General features: G+C 33.9%; 1 protein-coding gene across 1 annotated transcript in view; it reads left to right on the forward strand.

Moving 5' to 3' along the window:
- LOC107631153 (UDP-rhamnose/UDP-galactose transporter 6) overlaps positions 25,059-26,387 on the forward strand; it is a gene marked incomplete in the record, with an annotated part of 4,069 nt that continues 2,740 nt past the window's right edge. Inside the window, 2 exon segments of the mRNA XM_016334500.2 lie at positions 25,059-25,398; positions 25,987-26,228. Coding sequence (XP_016189986.1) covers positions 26,099-26,228 — 130 coding nt within the window.

Raw genomic sequence — 26,387 nt, forward strand, 5'->3', positions numbered from 1 at the left:
ATTTATTTTTTTTATCTTTCTTTCTGTGTTACTTTTCTTCCTTTTTTCTCTTCTTTCAGGATGGCCACCAAAGAAGGGAAAGGGAACGCTTTTAAATGGGGAGACAAACAAGTCCATCTGCACAATCTTTGGAGAAAAGTGTCAGTTGGAGCGACCCGTCCACTTGCACATCTCAGTATGCACCAAGGACGGTGCAATCTTTAAGTGTGGGGAGGTCGATACCAATCTCCATGGGTTAGTTATTTTCTTCTCAAACACCAATATTTTACTTTATTTGTTAATTCATTGTTGCATTTGCATATTTGATTGCATGTTTGTTTGATTTTATGCATTTAGTTACTACTTAGTTAAAGTATTTAATTTCTTTTCAAGACTCTATTTTATAATATTTCAATGATTTAAATTGAAAAAAAAAATTTTGTTAAAACTTGTTTGAAGATTGTAATTGGAACATAGTTTAAAAAGCTAAGAACACACAACCCGTGAGATTTGAGTTTAATTACATGGTTACATTATTTAACCATAAATATTTTATTCTTGTGTGTTTGCTTCTCTATGATTGTAATCTATATTTTGTTTCATCCTATATGTCCAATGTTTAATGTGTTATAAGCATGCATATGATTGAGGCCATTATTTGAATTTAGCTCACTGGTGCACGAAATTATGATCTCAATGGCGCCAACAACTTGGTACGCACAATCATAACCTCAATTCTTCTTCACAACTCCGCACAACTAACCAGCAAGTGCACTGGGTCGTCCAAGTAATAAATCTTACGTGAGTAAGGGTCGATCCCACGGAGATTGTCGGCTTGAAGCAAGCTATGGTCATCTTGTAAATCTCAGTCAGGCAGATTCAAATGGTTATGGGATTGATAATTAGAATATAAATAAAATATAAAATAAGATAGAGATACTTATGTAACTCATTGGTGGGATTTCAGATAAGCGTATGAAGATGCTTGTTGCTTCTGAACCTCTGCTTTCCTATTGCTTTCATCCAATCATTCATACTCCTTTCCATGGCAAGCTGTATGTTGGGGATCACCATTGTCAATGGCTACCGTCCATCCTCTCAGTGAAAATGGTCCAAATGCGCTGTCACCGCACAGCTAATCATTTGTCGATTCTCACTCATGTTGGAATAGGATCCATTGATCCTTTTGCGTCTGTCATTACGCCCAGCACTCGCGAATTTGAAGCTCGTCACAGTCATCCCATCCCAGATCCTAATCGGAATACCACAGACAAGTTTTAGACTTTTTGGATCTCAAGAATGGCCGCCAATAATTCTAGCCTATACCACGAAGACTTCGATCTTTCGGAATGGAGGCTAAGAGATAAACAGTCAAGCTATTACAGATAGAACGGAAGTGGTTGTCAGGCACATGTTCATAGGTGAGAATGATGATGAGTGTCACAGATCATCACATTCATCAGGTTGAAGTGCGAGTGAATATCTTGGAATAAGAATAAGCTTGAATTGAATATAAAAACAATAGTACTTTGCATTAATTCATGAAGAACAGCAGAGCTCCACACCTTAATCTATGGGGTGTAGAAACTCCACTGTTGAAAATACATAAGTGATAATGGTGTTCATTGGCTTCGGCCCCAGAGGGGGAACCAAAATAACCAAGACCTAGGTCTAAGGACTAAACGTCCAAAAATGTAAAATAAATCACTAAAAGTAGTTTTTATACTAAACTAGTAGCCTAGGGTTACAGAAAATAAGTAAATAATGCAGAAATCCACTTTCGGGCCCACTTGGTGTGTGCTTGGGCTGAGCATTGAGCTTTACACGTGTAGAGACTTCTCTTGGAGTTAAACGCCAGGTTGCAGCCTGTTTGTGGCGTTTAACTCTGGTTTGTAACCTGTTTTTGGCATTTGACTTCAGAATAGGGCAGGAAGTTGGCGTTTGAACGCCAGTTTGTGTCATCAAAACTCAGGCAAAGTATGGACTATTATATATTGCTGGAAAGCCCTAGATGTCTACTTTCCAAAGCAATTGAGAGTGCGCCAATTGGGTTTCTGTAGCTCCAGAAAATCTATTTCGAGTGTAGGGAGGTCAGAATCCATCAGCATCTGCAGTCCTTTTTCAGCCTCTGAATCAGATTTTTGCTCAGGTCCCTCAATTTCAGCCAGAAAATACCTGAAATAACAGAAAAACACACAAACTCATAGTAAAGTCCAGAAATGTAAATTTTTCTTAAAAACTAATAAAAATATAATAAAAAGTAACTAAAACATACTAAAAACTACTTAAAAACAATGCCAAAAAGCGTATAAATTATCCGCTCATCACAACACCAAACTTAAATTGTTACTTTTCCCCAAGCAACTGAAAATCAAATAGGATAAAAAGAAGAGAATATACTATAAATTCCAAAATACCAATGAAACTTAGCTCCAATTAGATGAGCGGGACTAGTAGCTTTTTGCCTCTGAACAGTTTTGGCATCTCACTTTATCCTTTGAAGTTCAGAATGATTGGCATCTATAGGAACTCAGAATTTAGATAGTGTTATTGATTCTCCTAGTTCAGTATGTTGATTCTTGAACACAGTTACTTCGTGAGTCTTGGTCGTGGCCCTAAGCACTTTGTTTTCCAGTATTACCACCGGATACATAAATGCCACAGACACATAACTGGGTGAACCTTTTCAGATTGTGACTCAGCTTTGCTAGAGTCCCCAGTTATAGGTGTCCAGAGTTCTTAAGCACACTCTTTTTGCTTTGGATCACGACTTTAACCGCTCAGTCTCAAGCTTTTCACTTGACACCTTCACGCCACAAGCACATGGTTAGGGACAGCTTGGTTTAGCCGCTTAGGCCAGGATTTTATTCCTTTGGGCCCTCCTATCCACTGATGCTCAAAGCCTTGGATCCTTTTTTTACCCTTGCCTTTTAGTTTAAAGGGTTATTGGCTTTTCGCTCTTGCCTTTTGGTTTAAAGAGCTCTTGGCTTTTTCTGCTTGCTTTTTCTTTTTCTCTTTTTTTTCTTTTATTTTTTATTTTCGCCATTTTTTTTTTCGCAAGCCTTGTTTTTCACTGCTTTTTCTTGCTTCAAGAATCATTTTTATCATTTTTCAGATTATCAAATAACATTTCTCCTTTTTCATCATTCTTTCAAGAGCCAACAATTTTAACATTCATAAACAACAAATTCAAAAATATTTACTATTCAAGCATTCATTCAGAAAACAAAAAGTATTGTCACTACATCAAAATAATTAAATTAATCTCAAGGATGAATTCAAAATTCATGTACTTCTTGTTCTTTTGCTTTTAGAACATTTTTCATTTAAGAAAGGTGATGGATTCATAGGACATTCATAGCTTTAAGGCATAGACACTAGACATTAATGATTATTTAATGAAGACACAAACATAAATAAAAATAAAGCATAGAGAATGAAAACAAAAAAAAGTAAATAGACAAGGAGATTAAGGAACGGGTCCACCTTAGTGAGGGTGGCGTCTTCTTCCTCTTGAAGAACCAATGGTGCTCTTGAGCTCCTCTATGTCTCTTCCTTGCCTTTGTTGCTCCTTCCTCATAGCTCTTTGATCTTCTCTAATCTCATGGAGAATGATGGAGTGCTCTTGGTGCTCCACCCTTAGTTGTCCCATGTTGGAACTTAATTCTCCAACCTTTTGAGCTTGAAAGGGACCTCAAGGATCATCTTCTTCTTGGCCACAACTTCATAGAAGTGGTCTTGATGGAACTTTGAGATGAATCTCCCCATCTTCCATGACTCGGAGGTGGAAGTTTTTGCCTTCCCTTTCCTCTTTCTAGAGGTTTCTCCGGCCTCAGGTGCTATAAATGGTTATGGAAAAACAAAAAGCAATTCTTTTACCACACCAAAATTAAAGTGTTTGCTCATCCTCGAGCAAAGAAGAAAGAATGAAGGAGAAGAAGAAGAAAATGGAGGAGATGGAGGGAGAGGGGAAATTCGGCCAAGGGGGTATAAGGGGTTTGTGATGTGTGAGATTGAAGGAGTGATGAGGGGTAGATATAAGAGTGGGGGGGTTGGTTCGTGTATTTGGGATTTGGGTTTGGGAGGGAAAAGTGAATGAGGTGATTGGTGAATAGTATTTGGGGAAGAGTGTTATGGAAAGGTGTGAAGAAGAGAGAGGGTGAGTTGAGATAGGTGGGGATCCTGTGGGGTCCACAGATCCTGAGGGGTCAAGGACTTAGCATCCCTGCTCCATTTAGGCGTGTAAAACGCCCTTAGAGTGCAATTCTGGCATTAAACGCCAGATTGCTACTTGTTTCTGGTGTTTAATGCCAGCTTTTCTCCCTTTCTTGGCGTTAAACGCCAACTTGATGCTCTGTTCTGGCATTAAACACCAGTCTGGTGCCTGTTTCTGGCGTTAAACGCCCAAAATGGTGTCAGGCTGGGCGTTTAACGCCCATTCTGCTACTCTTACTGGCGTTTAAACGCCAGTAAGCTCTTCCTCCAGGGTGAGCTGTTTTTAATGCTATTTGTCATTCTGTTTTTGATTTTTCAGTTATTTTTGTGACTTCACATGATCATCAACCTAAAGAAAACATAAAATAGCAATGGAAAATAAATAGATATAATTAAATAACATTGGGTTGCCTCCCAATAAGCGCTTCTTTAATGTCAATAGCTTGACAGTGAGCTCTCATGGAGCCTCACAGATAATCAGAGCAGGGTTGGGGCCTCTCAACACTAAACTTAGAGTTTGGTTGTGGGGGTTTTGTTTGACTCTGTATTGAGAGAAGATTTTCATGCTTCCTCTCCATAGTTACAGAAGGAGAACCTTGAGTCTTGAATACAAGGTAGTCCTCATTCAACTGAAGGACCAACTCTCCTCTGTTAACATCAATCACAGCTTTTGCTGTAGCTAGGAAGGGTCTGTCAAGGATGATGGATTCATCCTCATTCTTCCTAGTGTCTAGGATTATGAAATCAGCAGGGATGTAAAGGCCTTCAACCTTCACTAGCACGTCCTCTACTAGTCCATAAGCCTGTTTCATTGATTTGTCTGCCATCTCTAGTGAGATTCTTGCAGCTTGTACCTCAAAGATTCCCAGTTTCTCTATTACAGAGAGTGGCATGAGGTTTATCCCTGACCCTAGGTCACACAGAGCCTTCTCAAAGGTCATGGTGCCTATGGTACAAAGTATGAAGAATTTTCCGGGATCCGGTTTCTTCTGAGGTAATGTCTGCCTCATTAATGCATTCAGTTCATTGGTGAGCAAGAGGGTTCATCCTCCCAAGTCTCATTACCAAACAACTTGACATTCAGCTTCATGATTGCTCCTAGATACTTAGTAACTTGCTCTTCAGTGATGTCTTCATCCTCTTCAGAGGAAGAATATTCATCAGAGCTCATGAATGGTAGAAGGAAGTTCAATGGAATCTCTATGGTCTCTACATGAGCCTCAGATTCCTTTGGTTCCTCAAAGGGAAACTCCTTTCTGTCCAGAGGACGTCCCATGAGGCTTTTCTCACTGGGACTCACGTCCTCCGCACTCTCTCCAGGTTCGGCCATGTTGGTCATGGTTATGGCCTTGCACTCTTTCTTGGAATTTTCTTCTGTATCGCTTGAGAGAGTACTGGGAGGAGTTTCAGTAATCTTCTTACTCAGCTGACCCACCTGTGCCTCCAAATTTCTAATGGAGGCTTTGATTCATTCATGAAACTTAGTGTGGTCTTGGATAGATCAGAGACTATGGTTGCCAGGCCAGAATGGCTCTGTTCAGAATTCTCTGTCTGTTGCTGAGAAGATGATGGAAAAGGCTTGCTATTGCTAAACCTATTTCTTCCACCATTATTATTATTAAAGCCTTGATTAGGCTTCTGTTGATCCTTCCATGAGAAATTTGGATGATTTCTCCATGAAGGATTATAGGTGTTTCCATAGGGTTCTCCCATGTAATTCACCTCTGCCATTACAGGGTTCTCAGGATCATAAGCTTCTTCTTCAGAAGATGCTTCTTTAGTACTGTTGGATGCAGCTTGCAATCCATTCAGACTCTGAAAAATCATATTGACTTGCTGAGTCAATATTTTATTCTGAGCCAATATGGCATTCAGAGTATTAATTTCAAGAACTCCCTTCTTCTGAGGCATCCCATTGTTCACAGGACTCCTCTCAGAGGTGTACATGAATTGGTTATTTGCAACCATTTTAATGAGTTCCTGAGCTTCTGCAGGGGTTTTTAGATGAAGAGATCCTCCTGCAGAATGGTCCAATGACATTTTTGACAACTCAGACAGACCATCATAGAATATACATATGATGCTCCATTCTGGAAGCATGTCAGTAGGACACCTTTTGATCAATTGCTTATATCTTTTCCAAGCTTCATAGAGGGACTCACCTTCCTTCTATCTGAAGGTTTGGATTTCCACTCTAAGCTTGCTCATCTTTTGAGGTGAAAAGAATTTGGTCAAAAAAGCACTGACCAGCTTTTCCCAAGAGTTCAGGCTTTCCTTAGGTTATGAATCCAACCATGTTCTAGCTCTGTCTCTTACAGCAAAAGGAAAAAGCATAAGCCTGTAGACCTCGGGATCAACTCCATTGGTCTTGACAGTGTCACAAATTTGCAAGAATTCAGCTAAAAACTGATAAGGATCTTCCATTGGAAGTCCATGAAACTTGTAATTCTGCTGCATTAGAGAAACTAATTGAGGCTTAAGCTCAAAGTTGTTTGCTCCAATTGCAGGAATTGAGATGCTTCTTCTATAGAAGTTAGAAGAGAGTGCAATAAAGTCACCAAGCATCTTTCTTGCATCTCCACCATTGTTATTAGGTTCGGCCATGTCTCCTTCTTTTTCGAAAATTTCTGTCAGGTCCTCTCCAGAGGGTTGTGCCTTAGCTTCCCTTAGCTTCCTCTTCAGAGTCCTTTCAGGTTCAGGATCAGCTTCAACAAGAATGTTCTTATCCTTGTTCCTGCTCATATAAAAAAGAAGAGAACAGCAAAGAAGAGGAATCATCTATGTCACAGTATAGAGATTCCTTTATGTGAGTAGAAGAATAGAATAGTAGAATGAAGAAAAGAGAAGATGAAGAATTCGAACACAGAGAGGGAAAGATGGTTCGAATTATAAGAAAAAGAGAAGTGTTAGTGATTAAATAAATAAATAGAAAGAGATGAGAGAGGGAGAAGAAATTCGAAAATAATTGAAAGGAAAAGGAAAATATTTTTATTTTTATTTTCATTTTAATTTTAAAAATTAGTTAGAATTCGAAAATTAAGAGAAGAAATAAAATTAAAATTTGAAAACTAATTAAATTAATTAATTAAAAAGATTTTTGAAAAAGTTGTTAGTGATTTTCGAAAATTGGAGAGAGAAAAGTAGTTAGGTGGTTTTGAAAAAGATATGAAAATCAATTTTTGATAAGGAGTTAGAAAAGATTTTGAAATTTATTTTGAAAAAGATTTGAAAAGGAAATTTAAAAAGATTTGATTTTGAAAATTAAAGTTGATTACTTGACTAACAAGAAACTAAAAAATATGATTTTTAAACTTTAAAGATTGAACTTTTCTTAATAGGCAAGTAACAACTTGAAAATTTTTGAATCAAAACATTAATTGTTAGTAATAAATTCGAAAATATGAAATAAAAAGTAAGAAAAAGATTTTTGAAAATCAATTTTTAAAGTTTTCGAAAATATAGAAAAAAAAATGAAAAAGATTTGATTTTTGAAAAAGATTTGAAAAAGATAGAATTTTTTAAATTGAAAATTTTGACTTGACTAATAAGAAACAACTAAATTTTAAAACTTTTTGTCTAAATTAATTCAAAATTTTCGAAATTTATGAGAAGAATAAGGGAAAGATATTTTTTGATTTTTAAATTTTAATGAGGAAAGAGAAAAACACAAAAATGACACATGACACACAACTTATGAATCAAAACAAGAAAAATATGCAAGAACACTTTGAATGTCAAGATGAACACCAAGAACACTTTTTTGAAAATTTTTAAGAAAAGAAAAACATGCAAGACACCAAACTTAGAAATTTTTAAACTTTAGACACTAAGAATTTAAAAATACATATGAAAAATAAGAAAAGATGCACAACAAGAAAATGCAAAAATCAAACAGGAAAGATTATCAAGAACAACTTGAATATCATGAAGAACACCATGCATGAGTTTTTTCGAAAATTTTTAAGAAAAATTAAAAAGATGCAAATGACACCAAACTTAAAAATTGACACTAGACTCAAACAAGAAACATAAAATATTTTTGGTTTTTATGATTTTATTAATTTTTTTTTGGATTTTTTGAAAATAAGAAATAAAAAACTTTAAAATAAAATAAAATTACCTAATCTGAGCAACAAGATGAACCGTCAGTTGTCCAAACTCGAACAATCCCCGGCAACGGCGCCAAAAACTTGGTGCACGAAATTGTGATCTCAATGGCGCCAACAACTTGGTACGCACAATCATAACCTCAATTCTTCTTCACAACTCCGCACAACTAACCAGCAAGTGCACTGGGTCGTCCAAGTAATAAACCTTACATGAGTAAGGGTCGATCCCACGGAGATTGTCGGTTTGAAGCAAGCTATGGTCATCTTGTAAATCTCAGTCAGGCAGATTCAAATGGTTATAGGATTGATAATTAGAATATAAATAAAATATAAAATAAGATAGAGATACTTATGTAACTCATTGGTGGGATTTCAGATAAGCGTATGAAGATGCTTGTTGCTTCTGAACCTCTGCTTTCCTATTGCTTTCATCCAATCATTCATACTCCTTTTCATGGCAAGCTGTATGTTGGGGATCACCATTGTCAATGGCTACCGTCCATTCTCTCAATGAAAATGGTCCAAATGCGCTGTCACCGCACGGCTAATCATTTGTCCGTTCTCACTCATGTTGGAATAGGATCCATTGATCCTTTTGCGTCTGTCATTACGCCCAGCACTCGCGAGTTTGAAGCTCATCACAGTCATCCCATCCCAGATCCTACTCGGAATACCACAGACAAGTTTTAAACTTTCCGAATCTCAAGAATGGCCGCCAATAATTCTATCCTATACCACGAAGACTCCGATCTTTCAGAATGGAGGCTAAGAGATAAACAGTCAAGCTATTGCAAATAGAACGGAAGTGGTTGTCAGGAACATGTTCATAGGTGAGAATGATGATGAGTGTCACAGATCATCACATTCATCAGGTTGAAGTGCGAGTGAATATCTTGGAATAAGAATAAGCTTGAATTGAATAGAAAAACAATAGTACTTTGCATTAGTTCATGAAGAACATCAGAGCTCCACACCTTAATCTATGGGGTGTAGAAACTCCACCGTTGAAAATACATAAGTGATAATGGTGTTCATTGGCTTCGGCCCCAGAGGAGGAACCAAAATAACCAAGACCTAGGTCTAAGGACTAAAAGTCCAAAGATGTAAAATAAATCACTAAAAGTAGTTTTTATACTAAACTAGTAGCCTAGGGTTACAGAAAATAAGTAAATGATGCAGAAATCCACTTCCAGGCCCACTTGGTGTGTGCTTGGGCTGAGCATTGAGCTTTACACGTGTAGAGACTTCTATTGGAGTTAAACGCCAGGTTGTAGCCTATTTGTGGCGTTTAACTCTGGTTTGTAACCTGTTTCTGGTGTTTGACTTCAGAATAGGGCAGGAAGTTGGCGTTTGAACGCCAGTTTGCGTCATCAAAACTCGGGTAAAGTATGGACTATTATATATTGCTGGAAAGCCCTGTATGTCTACTTTCGAACGCAATTGAGAGCGCACCAATTGGATTTCTGTAGCTCCAGAAAATCCATTTTGAGTGCAGGGAGGTCAGAATCCAACAGCATCTGCAGTCCTTTTTCAGCCTCTGAATCAGATTTTTGCTCAGGTCCCTCAATTTCAGCCAGAAAATACCTGAAATCACAGAAAAACACACAAACTCATAGTAAAGTCCAGAAATGTAAATTTGCTTAAAAACTAATAAAAATATAATAAAAAGTAACTAAAACATACTAAAAACTACTCAAAAACAATGCCAAAAAGCGTATAAATTATCCTCTCATCACTCACTTATCCCAAATAAGTCTACCCTTCCAATTACCTTTGTTAGCCACTTTGAGCCTTTTAATCCCATTTGTTCTATATTTTACCACATCACTAGCCTTAAGTGGAAAAACAATTAAAAATTCCAATTGAATCTTTGGTTGCCTTAAGATAGAAATTGTGTGTCAATTGAGTTTGGGAAGATTGTGGGAACATGGGTTAATAAGGGAATATGTCATGATAAAATAATGGGAATTTGGGTACTTACTCATGTAAAACTAGAAACATTGAAAATCCATGTGCATTGGCAATGTTATGTTTATTTTTATGCTTCAAAAAAAAATAAAAAATAAAAAAGAGAAAAAAATCTAAAAATATTCAATAAATAAGTAAATAAATAAGGGGACAAAATTACCCCAATGTTAAGTTAAGGAAAAGATCAATGCATATGTGATAAAAATTAAAGAAAGTTGATACATGAGTATGATATGCAAAAATGGGAATTTTGGGTAGCTAGGCATGATTTTAGAAGTACATAGAGTGTGTGTATAAGTGAAGAGCTTAGGTTAATTAAAGATTCATATTATAGCTCACTTGGCCATACATATATCCTCACCCTTACCTTAGCCCCATTACAACCCTGAAAAGACCTCATGATGTTTGCATTGGTATACTAAATATTTGTTGATTGGTTAGATGAAGAACAAAGTTTAGAAAGCATGATTAGAGAAGAGTAGAGTGATTAACCCTAGACACTTGAGCGATTAGAGTGCATATACACTACCAATGATGGTTCAATGCTTGATTCTATGTTCCCTGCTTTTATGAGCTATCTTCTTACAAGTTTGCTTGTCTTCTATTGTATGATTTAAATTAGTGGAATCTGATTTATGTTTGTCTTGAAGAGCTTATTTACTTTTAACCAAGTAGGTAGAAAAATTTTTGCATTTAGTTGTATTCACATAGATAGGTTGCATTTCATACATCCTACCATTCCTCTTCACTCCTTTATAGCTTCTCTTGAGCTTAGCATGAGGACATGCTAATATTTAAGTGTGGGGAGGTTGATAAACCACTATTTCATGGTTTATCTTGTGCTCAATTGAGTGGTTTTTATCAACTCTTTACCCACTTATTCATACTAATCGCATGTTTTGCATTTTCCTTCCTAATTTTGTGCTATGATTGAAAACATGTTTCTTGGGCCTTTAAATTACTAACTTTAATCCTCTCTTATTACCATTCGATACCGTGACATGTGCGTTAAGTGTTTTCAGAGATTACAGGGCAGGAACGGCTCAGAGGATGGAAAGGAAGCATGCAAAAGTGGAAGGAATACAAGAAGCTGAAGGAACTGCAAAGCTGTCAGTCCGACCCTCTCGCACTAAAATGGTCATAACTTGAGCTACAGAGATCCAAATGAGGTGGTTTTAGTTGCGTTGGACAGCTAACGTCCGGGGCTTCGAAATGATATATAATTTACTATATTTGCCCTGAGGATAAATGACACGAATGCGTGCTCCACGCGGACGTATCGCAGTGACGAAAATCAGCGTGTTTGAATTCGCAACTAGCGAATTCTGGGCTGTTTCTGACCCAGTTTTCGGCCCAAAAAATACAAATTAGAGGCTATAAAGTGGGAGAATGGATCCATTCATGAGAAAAGAATTCATACAACATTCATAATTCATAATTTTAGGATTAGATGTAGTTTTTAGAGAGAGAGGTTCTCTCCTCTCTCTTAGGATTAGGATTTAGGATTTCTATTATGTTTAGGCTACTTCTCTTCAATTTCCAGGTTCAATGTTCTTTTAATTTAAGATTCTTATATTCTGCATTTATTTCATAATATTTTTCCATTTAAATCTATTATTTGTTTAATTGTTTCCAATTGAATTTTAATTACCATGTTCCCTCTTTACTTCTTTTATGATTTATGAAAATGACATTCATATTAACCGAGTAGACTCCCAACTTGATTTTGGAGTTGATTAATATTTGGAGACCCTTCAGTTGGAATATTCAAGAATTAATTGGTAATTGGAAGTTGTTGGCTAGCACTTTAGTTACTACGCTAATCCTTCCCAAGGGAGAGGATTAGGACTTGTGAACAGAAGTTGGCTCCCAACTTAATTTTCCTTTATTTAGTAAAGGATAACCAAGTAGAAACAACAACCTATTACTGTTAATCTTGAGAAATCCAACGAGGATAGAACTTTCGATTAATCTTCTCTGAGTCAAGGCTTTTAATTTAATTACATAAAATCTATTATTTATTTTTATTGCATTAATTTATAATTATATCTGTGCCCATTGCCCAAACTCCAAAACCCCCAATTTACAAGACTCATAACCAATAATAAACACACTTTCCTGCAATTTCTTGAGAAGACAGCCCAAGGTTTGAATACTTCGGTTATAAATTTTATTGAGTTTGCTTAAGTGACAACCAAAACTTTTGTATGAAAGGATTCTCTGTTGGTTTAGAAACTATACTTACAACGCGATTATATTTATAAAATTTCTTTACCGATAGAAAATCTTATTCGTCATTGTGCCACATACACTTCTCTATCAATAAAGTCATTAAGGAAAGCACATTTAACGTCCATTTGAAACATTTTGAAACTTTTATGGGCAGCACAGGCAAGAAGCAACCTAATTGCTTCCATTCTAGCTACTGGAGCAAAAGACTCATCAAAATCTATACCCTCTTCTTGATCGTAACCTTGGGCCACTAATCTAGCCTTGTTACGAACAACTTGTCCGTCCTCACCAAGTTTATTTTTAAACACCCACTTAGTACCCGTAACTTTCTTACCTTTCGGATGGGGTACTAGTGTCCAAACCTCATTCTTGTCGAATTGAGCAAGCTCTTCTTGCATGGCTTTGACCCATGATGGATCTTTAAGAGCTTGTTTTACATTGTTGGGTTCCATTTGTGACAAGAGAGCAAAGTTGCTTGGTTCGGATTGTCTTTTGGTTGAGGATCTTGTTGTAACACCTTGAGAGGGATCACCAATGATGAAGTCATGAGGATAACCCCTCATGGACTTCCATTCTCTAAGCTTCCGGAGTGGTGTTGAGCTTTGATGAGCTTCTGGTGGTCTCACTGTTTCAGTTTTTCGTGCTGGCTCAGGAGACAAAATAGAAATGTCTCCTCCAATCTGACGAGATAAAACTGGACTGGCAGATTCTTCATTTTGAGCAGATTTGGAATTTTCTTCACTGGTTCCTTTATTGACAACTTCTTCACAATCTGAATCATTGTCTATCACAGCACTGGAAATTAAATTAGAATCACAAAAAGTAACATGTATGGATTTCTCTATGGTCCTATGTTCTTTGAGATAAATCCTATAGGCCTTGCTAGTGGTGGAGTATCCAACAAACATTCCTTCATATGAGTTTGGATCAAATTTGCCAAGGTTTTCTTTATTGTTAAGTACAAAGCATTTGCATCCAAAAACGTGAAAATACTTAAGATTTGGAGGGGTTCCTTTCCATAGCTCATAGGGAGTTTTCTTCAACCCTTTTCTAATAATTGTCCTATTCAAAATGTAACAAGCTGTATTTACAGCTTCATCCCATAAAAATTTAGGAATCTCATTCTCATAAAGCATGGCCCTAGTCATCTCTTGAAGGCTTCTATTCCTTCTCTCAACCACCCCATTTTGTTGAGGGGTTCTAGGGCATGAAAAATTATGAGCAATTCCAAAGTCATCACAGAATTTTTCAAAGTCTTGGTTTTCAAATTCTCTTCCGTGATCACTTCTCAAATGGGCAATTTTTAAATCTTTTTTATTTTGAATTTTCTTGCAAAGGGTTGAAAAAGCATGAAAAGCATCATTTTTATGAGCAAGAAAAAGTACCCAACCAAATCTAGAGTAATCATCTACCACCACAAGACCATAGTGTTTACCTCCTAAACTTTGGGTTCTTGTTGGACCAAAAAGATCAATGTGTAACATCTCTAATGGCCTTTGGATTGAGATTCCATCTTTTGGTTTAAAAGAGGATTTTACTTGTTTGCCCAATTGGCAAGCATCACAAGTAAGATCCTTATCAAATTTGATATTTGGAATTCTTCTAACCAGATTTTTCTTAACTAGCTTAGAAATTTGGTACATGCTTGCATGACCCAAATTTCTATGCCATAGCCATTTTTCAGATTCAAGAGAAGTAAAACATGTTACATTTTGTTCTTTCAAGTCTTCAAGAGTCAATCCATACACATTATTGCACCTTTTAGCTTCAAATAAAATATTTCCAGATTTTTCACACACAACCAAACACACAAATTTTCTAAAGATAACTTCAAAACCTAGATCACACAATTGGCTTACACTAAGTAAATTATGTTTCAAGCCATATACAAGAAGAACATCATTTATACAAGATGAAAATCTTTTATCAACTTTCCCAACAGCCACTATCTTTCCTTTAGCATCATCACTAAAAGTAACAAATCCTCCATCATATTCATCAAGCTTTATGAAGAAGGTTGTCTTTCCGGTCATATGCCTAGAACATCCGCTGTCCATATACCACATATTCTCCTTCTGTTTGGATGCTAGGCATACCTACAAAGCAAGCTCAAGTGACCTTAGGTATCCAAATTTTCTTGGATCCTTTCACGTTAAACCATCTCTTATGTCCTAAGCTGTTATAATCAAGAATAACTTTGTAAACTTTATCACCAATCATCCTCTCACCAAAAAAGCATTGAATGGGAAAGTGTCCATTTCGGTTACATAGTCTACAAAACCTTGGAGTTGCTGTTTTGTTAAAGCTTGTTGGATTTTGAAACCTTGTATCATTAGAAGATGAGGCAATGTTTTCAAAATGAGGTTTCTCAACAGATTTATAGAACCCCAAGCCAGCTTTATCATAAAAAGGTTTTTGACTAGCCAAGATTTGATTCAGATTTTCAGAACTTTGAGTGAACTTGGCTAAGTCTTCTTTAAGCTTATTAACCTCTTTAAGCAACTTTTTATTTCTTTTAAAACAGTCTACATATGCAACAATTGAACGGTTACTTTCACAGCTCCTAAGTTGGGCTTTTAACTGCTTATTTTCTTCAACAAGATCACAAGCAGTTTCGGCCTCCTTTAGCTTTTCTTTGAGAAATCCATTTTTTGCTTTAAGAATGATGATTTGTTGTTCAAGTTCTTGATTATCCAGTAAAAAGCATCTTATTTTTTCAGAAAGATGATCTATCATAAGATGAAGAGATTCAGTGTTAGGGTTAGGAATGATAACCTGTTCAACATGGTCAGCCATAAGACATGGTTGAGACATGGTTTCGGTTTCTTCATCATCTTCTTAATCATTTTCTAGATCTTCCCATGATGCCATCAGTCCTTTTTTCTTTCTTTTCTTCGGCTTTTCTTCCTTCTTCAACTTAGGGCAGTTGGACTTGAAATGGCCTGTTTCCTTACAGTTATAGCATGTCACCTTGCTGAGATCTTTCCTTTGTTTCCTTGAATTGCCTCATTTGCCTCTCTCCTTGAGCTTCACCATTTTTCTGAATTTTTTGGCAAACAACACAAATTCATTTTTAGAATCACTGGATTCATCATCCAGGGGGTTAGTCACATATGTAAAAGCAATTCCTTTCTTTTTTGAATCTTTTTTCAAATATGTGTTTTCAAAAGCAAGAAGATTTCCTCTCAAGTCATCATATGTCATGGAATCAAGACCACTACTCTCAGAGATTATTAATGCTTTTGTTTCTCACTCTTTTGTGAGACATCTTAACACTCTTCTCACTAGCACAGATTCAGGATACTTGATTCCCATAGCATCCAAGCCGACAATGATGGTGTTGAAGCACTCAAACAGTTCATCAATGGATTCTCCTTCCTTCATTGCAAACATTTCATACTCTCTGTTTAACATATCTATCCTGGTCTTTTTTACAATGGTGGTTCCTTCATGAGTAACTAGGAGTTTGTCCCAGATTTTCTTTGCCGTTGTGCATCGTGATACACGTCGGTACTCCTCGAAGCTAATAGCACAGTTGAGTAAGTTGATGGCCTTGGCATTGAGTTCAACCTTCTTTCTGTCTTCGTCGGTCCAGCTTGCTTCTGGTTTAAGAGAGACAACTCCTTCAGCACTTGTGATGGTTGGATATTGAGGACCTTCCAGGATAATCTTCCAAAGTCTGTAATCCACTGCTTGCACAAAGATCTTCATTCTCTCCTTCCAATAGGTGTAGTTTTTCCCATTGAAAAGAGGAGGTCTGTTGCTTGATTGTCCTTCAGTCAGGTTATAGAACACCAGATTTGAGCCACTGTTTTTTGCCATCTGGATCTTTTCTCCAAGCTGCAAAGCTTGATCTCTTTGAGACCAAGCTCTTATACTAATTGATGGTTATTAGTGGCTAAGAGAAGGGGGGGTTGAATCTTAGCCCCCTTTTTACTTGACAACACTTGCTAGCCTTTGAAACCACTTCTGGAAACTTTTTGTTTTTTTATCTCGTAACCAACCACAAGACTTTTTCTTTTGTCTCGTACCCAGCCACGAGACTTTTCTTTTTGTCTCGTCGGTCAGCACGAGATATTTTTGGTTTTATCTCATGTACAGCAGAAACAGAAATAGATTAGAAGAGAGAGAAAATTATACCCAGATATATCCTGGTTCAGCTGCTAAGTGCAGTGCAGCCTACATCCAGTCTCCATCACAACAATGATGGAATTTCACTATAATCCTTCTTGATTACAAACACCAATTCTCCCTAGGAACTACCCTTCCTATCTGGGACAAGTCCAGAATCTAAACCCCAATCCTGAACTTGACTTGGTCACTGCCAAGCTTTCAACTGTACAGTGCTAACCCAACTTACAAGGGAATTCCCACAGAATCATGAAACACAACACAGATGAGCAAAAGAACTCTAAGAACATCTATGGCTTTTTCTTTTAATTTTGCACTCTCTGCCTTTTTCTGCTCTATGGCTTTTTCATACAAACCTCACTGTTTGCCTTTGTCCATGAGACTCAAGACATGACAAAATTAAACAGAAAAATACAAAATGAAGAACATTGAAGGAGAAAAAATTCTGTTAGCTTGGGAAGCTATAGGAATTCTGTGCTCACTCTTTTCTTTTTCTTGAATCAAACCCTGACTGTTCACCCTTACTTATAGGGAGAAGCCTCCAAGGTTGAAAACCAAACAAACCAAGCCAATCTTCTTCTTCTTCAAACAGAACCGGTTCGGCCAGAGAGAGAGAAGAGATAACCTATGCAAAACCCAACATGCAATTACCTCTAGTTCTTCCTTGGTCACCAATCTTCATCAATCTGAGCCCTTCATCCTTGTCTTGCTCTCCAAGATGAACTTCTGGCCCTTGATGCTTCATGATGATGATAGCTTCATCTGCTCCAATCTTTGCCTCCTCCATCACGTAGCCACTGTAGCTACCTCCTGTGATGGTTGAGCAGAATCAGAGACAAGCCATCCCTCCAAGGATCTTCTTCTCTGACCAAAATCTTCTCTTTCATTTTTGGTATGGAGAAGCCAAGATCTCTTTACAAAATCTTACTACAAGTGAATGAGAATCTTAGCCACAACATACTTTTAGTTTTCTTTTTCTTGCCATCATTGTGATGGTCTTGTTACTTGCATCTTCATTTCTTCGGTGTCTAGCCATAGCCTCCATGCTTTCTCTGTAATGATATGACCGAAGGTAGAAGAGAGAGTAGAGAGAGAAAAAAGAAAATATTCAATAGATTTGAGCAACAATTAATGTAACAAAGAGAGAGAACAAAAGTAAACTCAAGTTTCCCACTTCCCTTTGCTGAGTAGCGTGTAGAGTCATTAAAGCTATCAAATCAATTTTTCTCTCTCATTTATATTTCTAATGCTAGCAAATTAAATTTTGAAATCCATCCCACAATAAGAAATGGAATCCGTTGGAAGCATGAAGCCAATTTGCTTTCTTTCTTATTTTGGTTTCAGATCAAGCATTGGAGTATCCAACCAAGATTTGAGTTGGGCTAATGATAATGTGAATTGAATCAAGCCCATCCATAAATAATAACTCAGCCACACTTCTTTGTTTATTTGTATCAAAGTTAATAATAAAGTCAATTGGGCTTAATTCACAAATTCTGGCCCAACTAACACAACCATGATTTCAGCCATATAAATTTAATACCAAGGCTGAGTATATGAATTGTGCTAGCCAATATTTTTTGGCCCAACACTAAAATCTGCATTGCAAAAATATTTAAATTAGCATATATGAATTAACATCAAGTTAATAATTTTGTAATTAATCATATTAATAATATCTGATCATCATTATATTAAATTAGAGTTTTTCAAACTCATCAAGAATCAATAAAGTTCTTAATTTAACACTGTGTGCTTGAATTGTTCAGAGTACTGTGAGAAGTATGCTAAAGCTGAAGATGTAGGAGCTGCACCAGAAGAGAAATCAAGTGATGATGAGGAAATAAGTGAAGATCAATATGATTCAAATGATGAACAGGTTGCTGGTAAAGCATATCCTTAGCTGCTTCAAGTGATGAACTTGGAATTGTGGTCAAAGGGGGAAATGCCCCTTATTATTGTTCAGTTTTATGTCAATGTAAATAATGTACCATTGATTTCCTGATGCAATCTTAATTTCTTGTTGTGGCTCTTTCAAATTGATGCATTGTGCTTTTTAGCTTAGCATGGTACTACCATAATATGCACAAATACTCTTCGTGTAACTCATTTAATGCAATGTTCACAACTATTCATGTTTTGATCTTTGAAACTTGGGCACGGATTCGGTACACGGGAGGAGTTTGTGCACCGAAATGCCAAAAAGCTGTTTGGCACACCAATAAACCAAAAAGTATCAAAATTAAAATGTATGTTTTTATGGGATCTTTTTTACAATTACACATAAAATATGGGTAACTACTTTTAATTTTTTTAAACAAATATATTTCACTTAATTGTTAAAAGTCGCTTCTTCTTCCAGGTTCTCTTCCTCCCCTTTCTTTGCCGTCGCAGCGCACTGCCCCTTCCATTATCTCCACCGCTAACAACGACTCAAACCTTCCCACCGCCTCTTTTACTCGCTCCTTTGTCGCGCTACCAACTCCTTCTCTTCCCCATTCAGCTATGGTGGCATCAGTACCGTCTTCTCCGGTACACCTAAAGTTCACTGCTCACACTCCGCGAGATGCCTATATCTTTATGCTCAACAGTGGGATCCACTTCCATAGCATAGAGATTGGTGAAGTCATTGACTAAAATTGAAGTCTTTGTGAATCGTTGTTGAAAAGCATCGCTGAGATTGTGAGTTGGGTTGGTGGAAATGATGAGAACAGAGTCGTTAACAGTATCGAGAAGAATCGAGAGTATTGAGTTGCATGTGACTTTGCCCATGCCACTTTTGCCACCAACAAAGACCCATTTGCTGATCCACCATGGCCACACTGCTCCTATTTCTCTCCACTGCGTTTTTGAATAGTCTGTTAAAGCCAAAAACAAGATTTGGCGTTTTTGAATAATTAATTAATTTTTATGACAACTATAATTAATAAAATTAATTTAGTAATTATTAATTTTTCATATCATATTATTATAATTAATAAAATTATTTTAAAAATTTACTAATTTATCAAATTATATTACTATAATTAATAAAATTATTCTCGATGTCATTTAACTATAATTAATAAAATTAATCTAACAATTATTAATTTCTCATATCATATTATTATGATTAATAAAATTACTTTAAAATTATAGTAATTTCTCATATTATATTACTATAGTTAATAAAATTATTTTAACATAATTATTAATTTCTTATATCATATTAATATGATTAATAAAATTACTTTAAAATTATAGTAATTTCTCATATTATATTACTATAGTTAATAAAATTATTTTAACATAATTATTAATTTCTTATATCATATTAATATGATTAATAAAATTACTTTAAAATTATAGTAATTTCTCATATTATATTACTATAGTTAATAAAATTATTTTAACATAATTATTAATTTCTTATATCATATTAATATGATTAATAAAATTACTTTAAAATTATAGTAATTTCTCATATTATATTACTATAGTTAATAAAATTATTTTAACATAATTATTAATTTCTTATATCATATTAATATGATTAATAAAATTACTTTAAAATTATAGTAATTTCTCATATTATATTACTATAGTTAATAAAATTATTTTAACATAATTATTAATTTCTTATATCATATTAATATGATTAATAAAATTACTTTAAAATTATAGTAATTTCTCATATTATATTACTATAGTTAATAAAATTATTTTAACATAATTATTAATTTCTTATATCATATTAATATGATTAATAAAATTACTTTAAAATTATAGTAATTTCTCATATTATATTACTATAGTTAATAAAATTATTTTAACATAATTATTAATTTCTTATATCATATTAATATGATTAATAAAATTACTTTAAAATTATAGTAATTTCTCATATTATATTACTATAGTTAATAAAATTATTTTAACATAATTATTAATTTCTTATATCATATTAATATGATTAATAAAATTACTTTAAAATTATAGTAATTTCTCATATTATATTACTATAGTTAATAAAATTATTTTAACATAATTATTAATTTCTTATATCATATTAATATGATTAATAAAATTACTTTAAAATTATAGTAATTTCTCATATTATATTACTATAGTTAATAAAATTATTTTAACATAATTATTAATTTCTTATATCATATTAATATGATTAATAAAATTACTTTAAAATTATAGTAATTTCTCATATTATATTACTATAGTTAATAAAATTATTTTAACATAATTATTAATTTCTTATATCATATTAATATGATTAATAAAATTACTTTAAAATTATAGTAATTTCTCATATTATATTACTATAGTTAATAAAATTATTTTAACATAATTATTAATTTCTTATATCATATTAATATGATTAATAAAATTACTTTAAAATTATAGTAATTTCTCATATTATATTACTATAGTTAATAAAATTATTTTAACATAATTATTAATTTCTTATATCATATTAATATGATTAATAAAATTACTTTAAAATTATAGTAATTTCTCATATTATATTACTATAGTTAATAAAATTATTTTAACATAATTATTAATTTCTTATATCATATTAATATGATTAATAAAATTACTTTAAAATTATAGTAATTTCTCATATTATATTACTATAGTTAATAAAATTATTTTAACATAATTATTAATTTCTTATATCATATTAATATGATTAATAAAATTACTTTAAAATTATAGTAATTTCTCATATTATATTACTATAGTTAATAAAATTATTTTAACATAATTATTAATTTCTTATATCATATTAATATGATTAATAAAATTACTTTAAAATTATAGTAATTTCTCATATTATATTACTATAGTTAATAAAATTATTTTAACATAATTATTAATTTCTTATATCATATTAATATGATTAATAAAATTACTTTAAAATTATAGTAATTTCTCATATTATATTACTATAGTTAATAAAATTATTTTAACATAATTATTAATTTCTTATATCATATTAATATGATTAATAAAATTACTTTAAAATTATAGTAATTTCTCATATTATATTACTATAGTTAATAAAATTATTTTAACATAATTATTAATTTCTTATATCATATTAATATGATTAATAAAATTACTTTAAAATTATAGTAATTTCTCATATTATATTACTATAGTTAATAAAATTATTTTAACATAATTATTAATTTCTTATATCATATTAATATGATTAATAAAATTACTTTAAAATTATAGTAATTTCTCATATTATATTACTATAGTTAATAAAATTATTTTAACATAATTATTAATTTCTTATATCATATTAATATGATTAATAAAATTACTTTAAAAATTTACTAATTTCTCAGATGTTATTACTATAATTTATAAAATTAATCTAAAAAACTACTAATTTCATATGGCATCTTGCTATAATAAATAAAATTAACGTATCAAAATCACTAATTTTCAATATATATTACTATAATTAATTAAGTTATTCAAAATATTACTAATTTCCAGAATATCTTACTTTAAAAAAGATTGAATTGAATTATTTAACTCATAATAATTGGTTTAGAATATAGTAATTTAAAATGTAAAATTCATTTATTGTTTATTTTTCTTTTCATCAAATGTTCCTTTCTTCTCAAAACTCCAACAAATAATGACCAATAAATAAATCTAACCAACTTTGTTTTTTCGCTTTTTGTTTAACAAAAAAAAAATTGTAAATGGTAATAATCCAACAAATCAAACACAACTATTCATCATAAATTCTAAGCGATTCATTGATTTTACAATTTTGCAAAGGAATTAAAAGGAAGATCTTGTTGTGAAACTCGCGTTCTCCTTGTTGCAAGATTGTTGTGGGGTCCAAAACTTCACCGAGTTCTCGCTGGAGGAGGGAGGATGCTGGAGAAGAGTTGATGGTGCGGCGAAAGAGTGAGTAGAAGAGACAATGGGGAGGTTTGGAGTCGTTGCCGGCGGTGAAAATAGTGGAAGGCGCAGTGTGCTTGCAACAGCGGAGGAAGAGGAGGAAGCTAAGAGAACGACGAAGAGGAGAAAGGCATTTGTCCTATGTACACACGACAGCATCTCCCTCCTAATCTCATCCCTACCATAATGTAATCCTCTTTGTCGGGGCATCTGCTCCATAGTTGCTGTCGAGGTGTTACTGTACACCTGAAGTATTGTCCTCTTGCGGGTGTTGGGGATGCTGTCATCGGAGGTAAAGGACGTGTTGGTGAGGAGGGGTCGTGCGCGTTGGCAACGAGGATATTGGCCAGGAAGCCATCCTCCCCACACGCTGTGCTGTCATCGGAGGTGAAATCCCATCCTCTTCCACTCTGGCTTAATGGTGCTCCTCACTCTGGCGTTTAACGATGTGCAAAATAATACAACAAAAATGTCTTACCTAACAAAATTTTATCAATTTTAAATTAATTTAAATATTTGATTTTTTTTAATTTTTTGATATAATACCACAAAATATTTTAAATTTAACAATAATAACCATCATAAAACTAATATTTATAAAGTTACCCCACTGACACAAAAGTAGACTAAAGTATTACTAGCCAATCATATGAAAGTAGATTCAGACAAATTTCTACCGTTAGATTAAAAAGCATATATAATCCAATGACTCCTTATCAACAGGCACACCGGTCAGTCAAAGTTAAATGTTATGCACATTGGTAAGCCAAACACACACGGCGCATGGAATCCATGCCCTTGAAACTTGTAGAAAAGTTTTCAAACAAATTGATTGACAATTGTTGTTTCTTGACCAGTGACTTAGTCATTATCTAAATTTTACACTTATCTATGAATTTTGTAAGATTTTATTACGAAAATTAAAAAAAAAAAACAACAGAACCTGAATAAATTTATAGCCATGCTTTAAAAGCGTAGCCATATTGTACCACAGTCATCAACAGCTACGCTTAAAAAATGTAGCGATATCTCTTGCTATTGACACGCTTTAAAAGCGTAGCGATATCTGTAGCTATTGGTACGCTTTAAAAGCGTAGCATTATCTCTTGCTGTTGACACACTTTAAAAGCGTAGCCATATCTCTAGCTGTTGGCACGCTTTAAAAGCATAGCCATATCCTAGCTATTGGCACGCTTTAAAAGCGTAGCCATATCTCTCACATATGGCCACGCTTAAAAGCGTGGCGACAAAAAAAGCGTGGTGGTAGGTTACCAAAAGCGTGGCGATAGAGCAACCGACACCCTTGCAGTTGTGACCCTTTCAAAAGCGTGCCAGTAGCTCAAAAAGCATGGTGAAAAGCTATCGCTACACTTTTTTTGACTTTTCGCTACGCTTTAAAAGCGTAGCAAAAAGCTTGTTTTCTTGTAGTGTATGTTATAATTCGACTATAAACACTATAGATCGATTATCAATAATAAGTACCAAAGCAAATCTTAATGCCCTAATATGCTATTATTTTTTATTTAAGTAAAATACTCGAAGAGTATAACCGTTGATACTTGATACCTCGTCCCAAATATAAAAGAGAGGTAAAAAATTGTCTTTGATATACAGATATACAGAGTTTATTATTCACTCCTTAACTTGAGTGTTAGAGTACTTTTTGCAGATATCTATCCCCTTTGTTCTCTTAGTTGCGAGTATAACTTGCCTCGACAAAAAACTTGCAGATACTCGCCTGAGAATAGACTATATCGCAGTCACCCTTTATAAAAACAATATTAATAAATTTTTTATTAAATTTAGTTACCAAAATAATTTGGTTATATAACATCACTGTTTATATTTTACACAAAATAATTTTGTTTGATTTGCGAATATATATTAATATCATGATGGAAAAAAATTTTATTGGAAAAATTGGTCATACTATAATGTAATATTCCAAACTCAAATAAAATATTTTTAAACATAAATATTTCACGAATATAGTTAAAAAAAAAAAACAAAAATGGTGAGATTAACATGATGATTGTTGCATTCTAACTTTTGTTTAACCTGTCCGAAAATTTCTACGCAACCATTATAAAAAAGGGTCACTAGATTGGAGAAAAGAACAAAATAGAGAGAGAAGCATCCAAGTATAGAACAATTTATCGTTACTCATCACAGCCACATGGACAAGAAATGCAGAGTATGGGAAAGAAAATGACCCGAAAACCGACCCTTAATTGCACAACATAACCTTGCACCAAAACCGAGAAAAAGAGAAATTAGATCTCACTTCGATTTCGATTAAAACCCAATAACTCATCGCCAGCAAGCAACAGTTAATCACCACGTTCACTCACTCCCACATTCTCGTTAAATTTAAGGTAACTAAAACTAACACAACACACAATAAATATCTAATAGTACCAGTAATAAACTAATAATTCCAAATCTCATGGAACAAACTTAAATTATAATAATTAATATTATGGTGCGAAATTGAAAATTTCAGCTTTTACTTTTCGGCCAGAAGCGTGTGTAATGTTTAGTGGCGTGGAAATTGACTGGTCTGGTTGATGACATTCCGTTTAATAAGTTTCTTGTTATTTTGTGCTTCTTTTTTCTGCTTTCTCCCCAAACCTTGGTCAGATCCGCGAATCCATCTCTACAAAAGCACAACGAACAACGCTCTTTCCATTCAGACATTACTACAAACACATACCGAGCTATTCTATGCTCTCTCTCTTTCTCTTTAATTCCTTCTGTTAATCAGCTTTGTTGACTCTTCTTCTTCAGTTCTTCGCTCGCATTACCGCACGCTTCCCTATTTGTTTATTTCTCCCATAAGGTGCTTATCTACGTCGTCGTTTTAGTCAACTATGAGTCTACGGGCTTCTTTATAAATTTTGATTACTGATTCTGTGGTTTCTTGATCTTGCTTCATTGGTTACGTATCGCAGATCCGTGTTTGGTATTCAGTTATAGAGTTACTCTTCTTTTTTCATTTTTACTGCTGTTGTTTTTATTGTTTGTTTATGCGTTGAGGACAAATTGCAGTTTCATATCTGCTTAGGTTAGCAAAAATGGATCTTATTTTGCTTTGATTTTAATTTTGCCATTTTTAAATAAAAAGCCGAATACCATGTTTTGAGTTTGAGGATGTTGGATTGAATCGTTAAATTCAATGTTCGTGTCTTGTTTCGGACATTGTAACCTCCTCCTGTCTCTTCTTTTGGTTTTATTTTACCCGTAAGAAACCCAGAAAATCAGTGAATTTTTAACTTATTCCGGACCTGTTTTCCTGGGCAATGAAATTTAGACATAGATTTATTTGTTTCTCATCTGGATCAATATCAAATCTGTGGACTGTGCCAAAAAGAGAAAGAAAAGAATTAACTAGTGGTTTTTCTGATAACTTTTTACCTTTTCCACGCAGATAAATCCACTGGATTTGGAAACTAGTGATACATTGTGAACTCACTGAAAGTGTGGAAAGAATCCAGTCATAAGTCTTAATAGTTAACACTAGATACTGTGGTTCAAGCAACATGTCTACAGCAACCAAGGGTGATAGGAAGGCCACCCTTGACGCAGCATCATGGATGTTCAATGTGGTATCATCTGTGGGAATCATCATTGTGAATAAAGCTCTCATGGCTAACTATGGTTTCAGTTTTGGTATAGCCTCATCATCACTATCTTTTTTTCCTTATTTCATTCATTTTGCCTTCCACACCTAACTTCATTATATGCTTTTATTGCTCATGCCACATGCCTAGTAAAGCGTATTCCTAGTAGATCGGAATTAGGTGTTTAGTAGATCTTTTTTATGCTAAT

The sequence above is a fragment of the Arachis ipaensis genome, chromosome B03, assembly GCF_000816755.2.
Source record: "Arachis ipaensis cultivar K30076 chromosome B03, Araip1.1, whole genome shotgun sequence".
Classification (NCBI taxonomy): domain Eukaryota; kingdom Viridiplantae; phylum Streptophyta; class Magnoliopsida; order Fabales; family Fabaceae; genus Arachis; species Arachis ipaensis.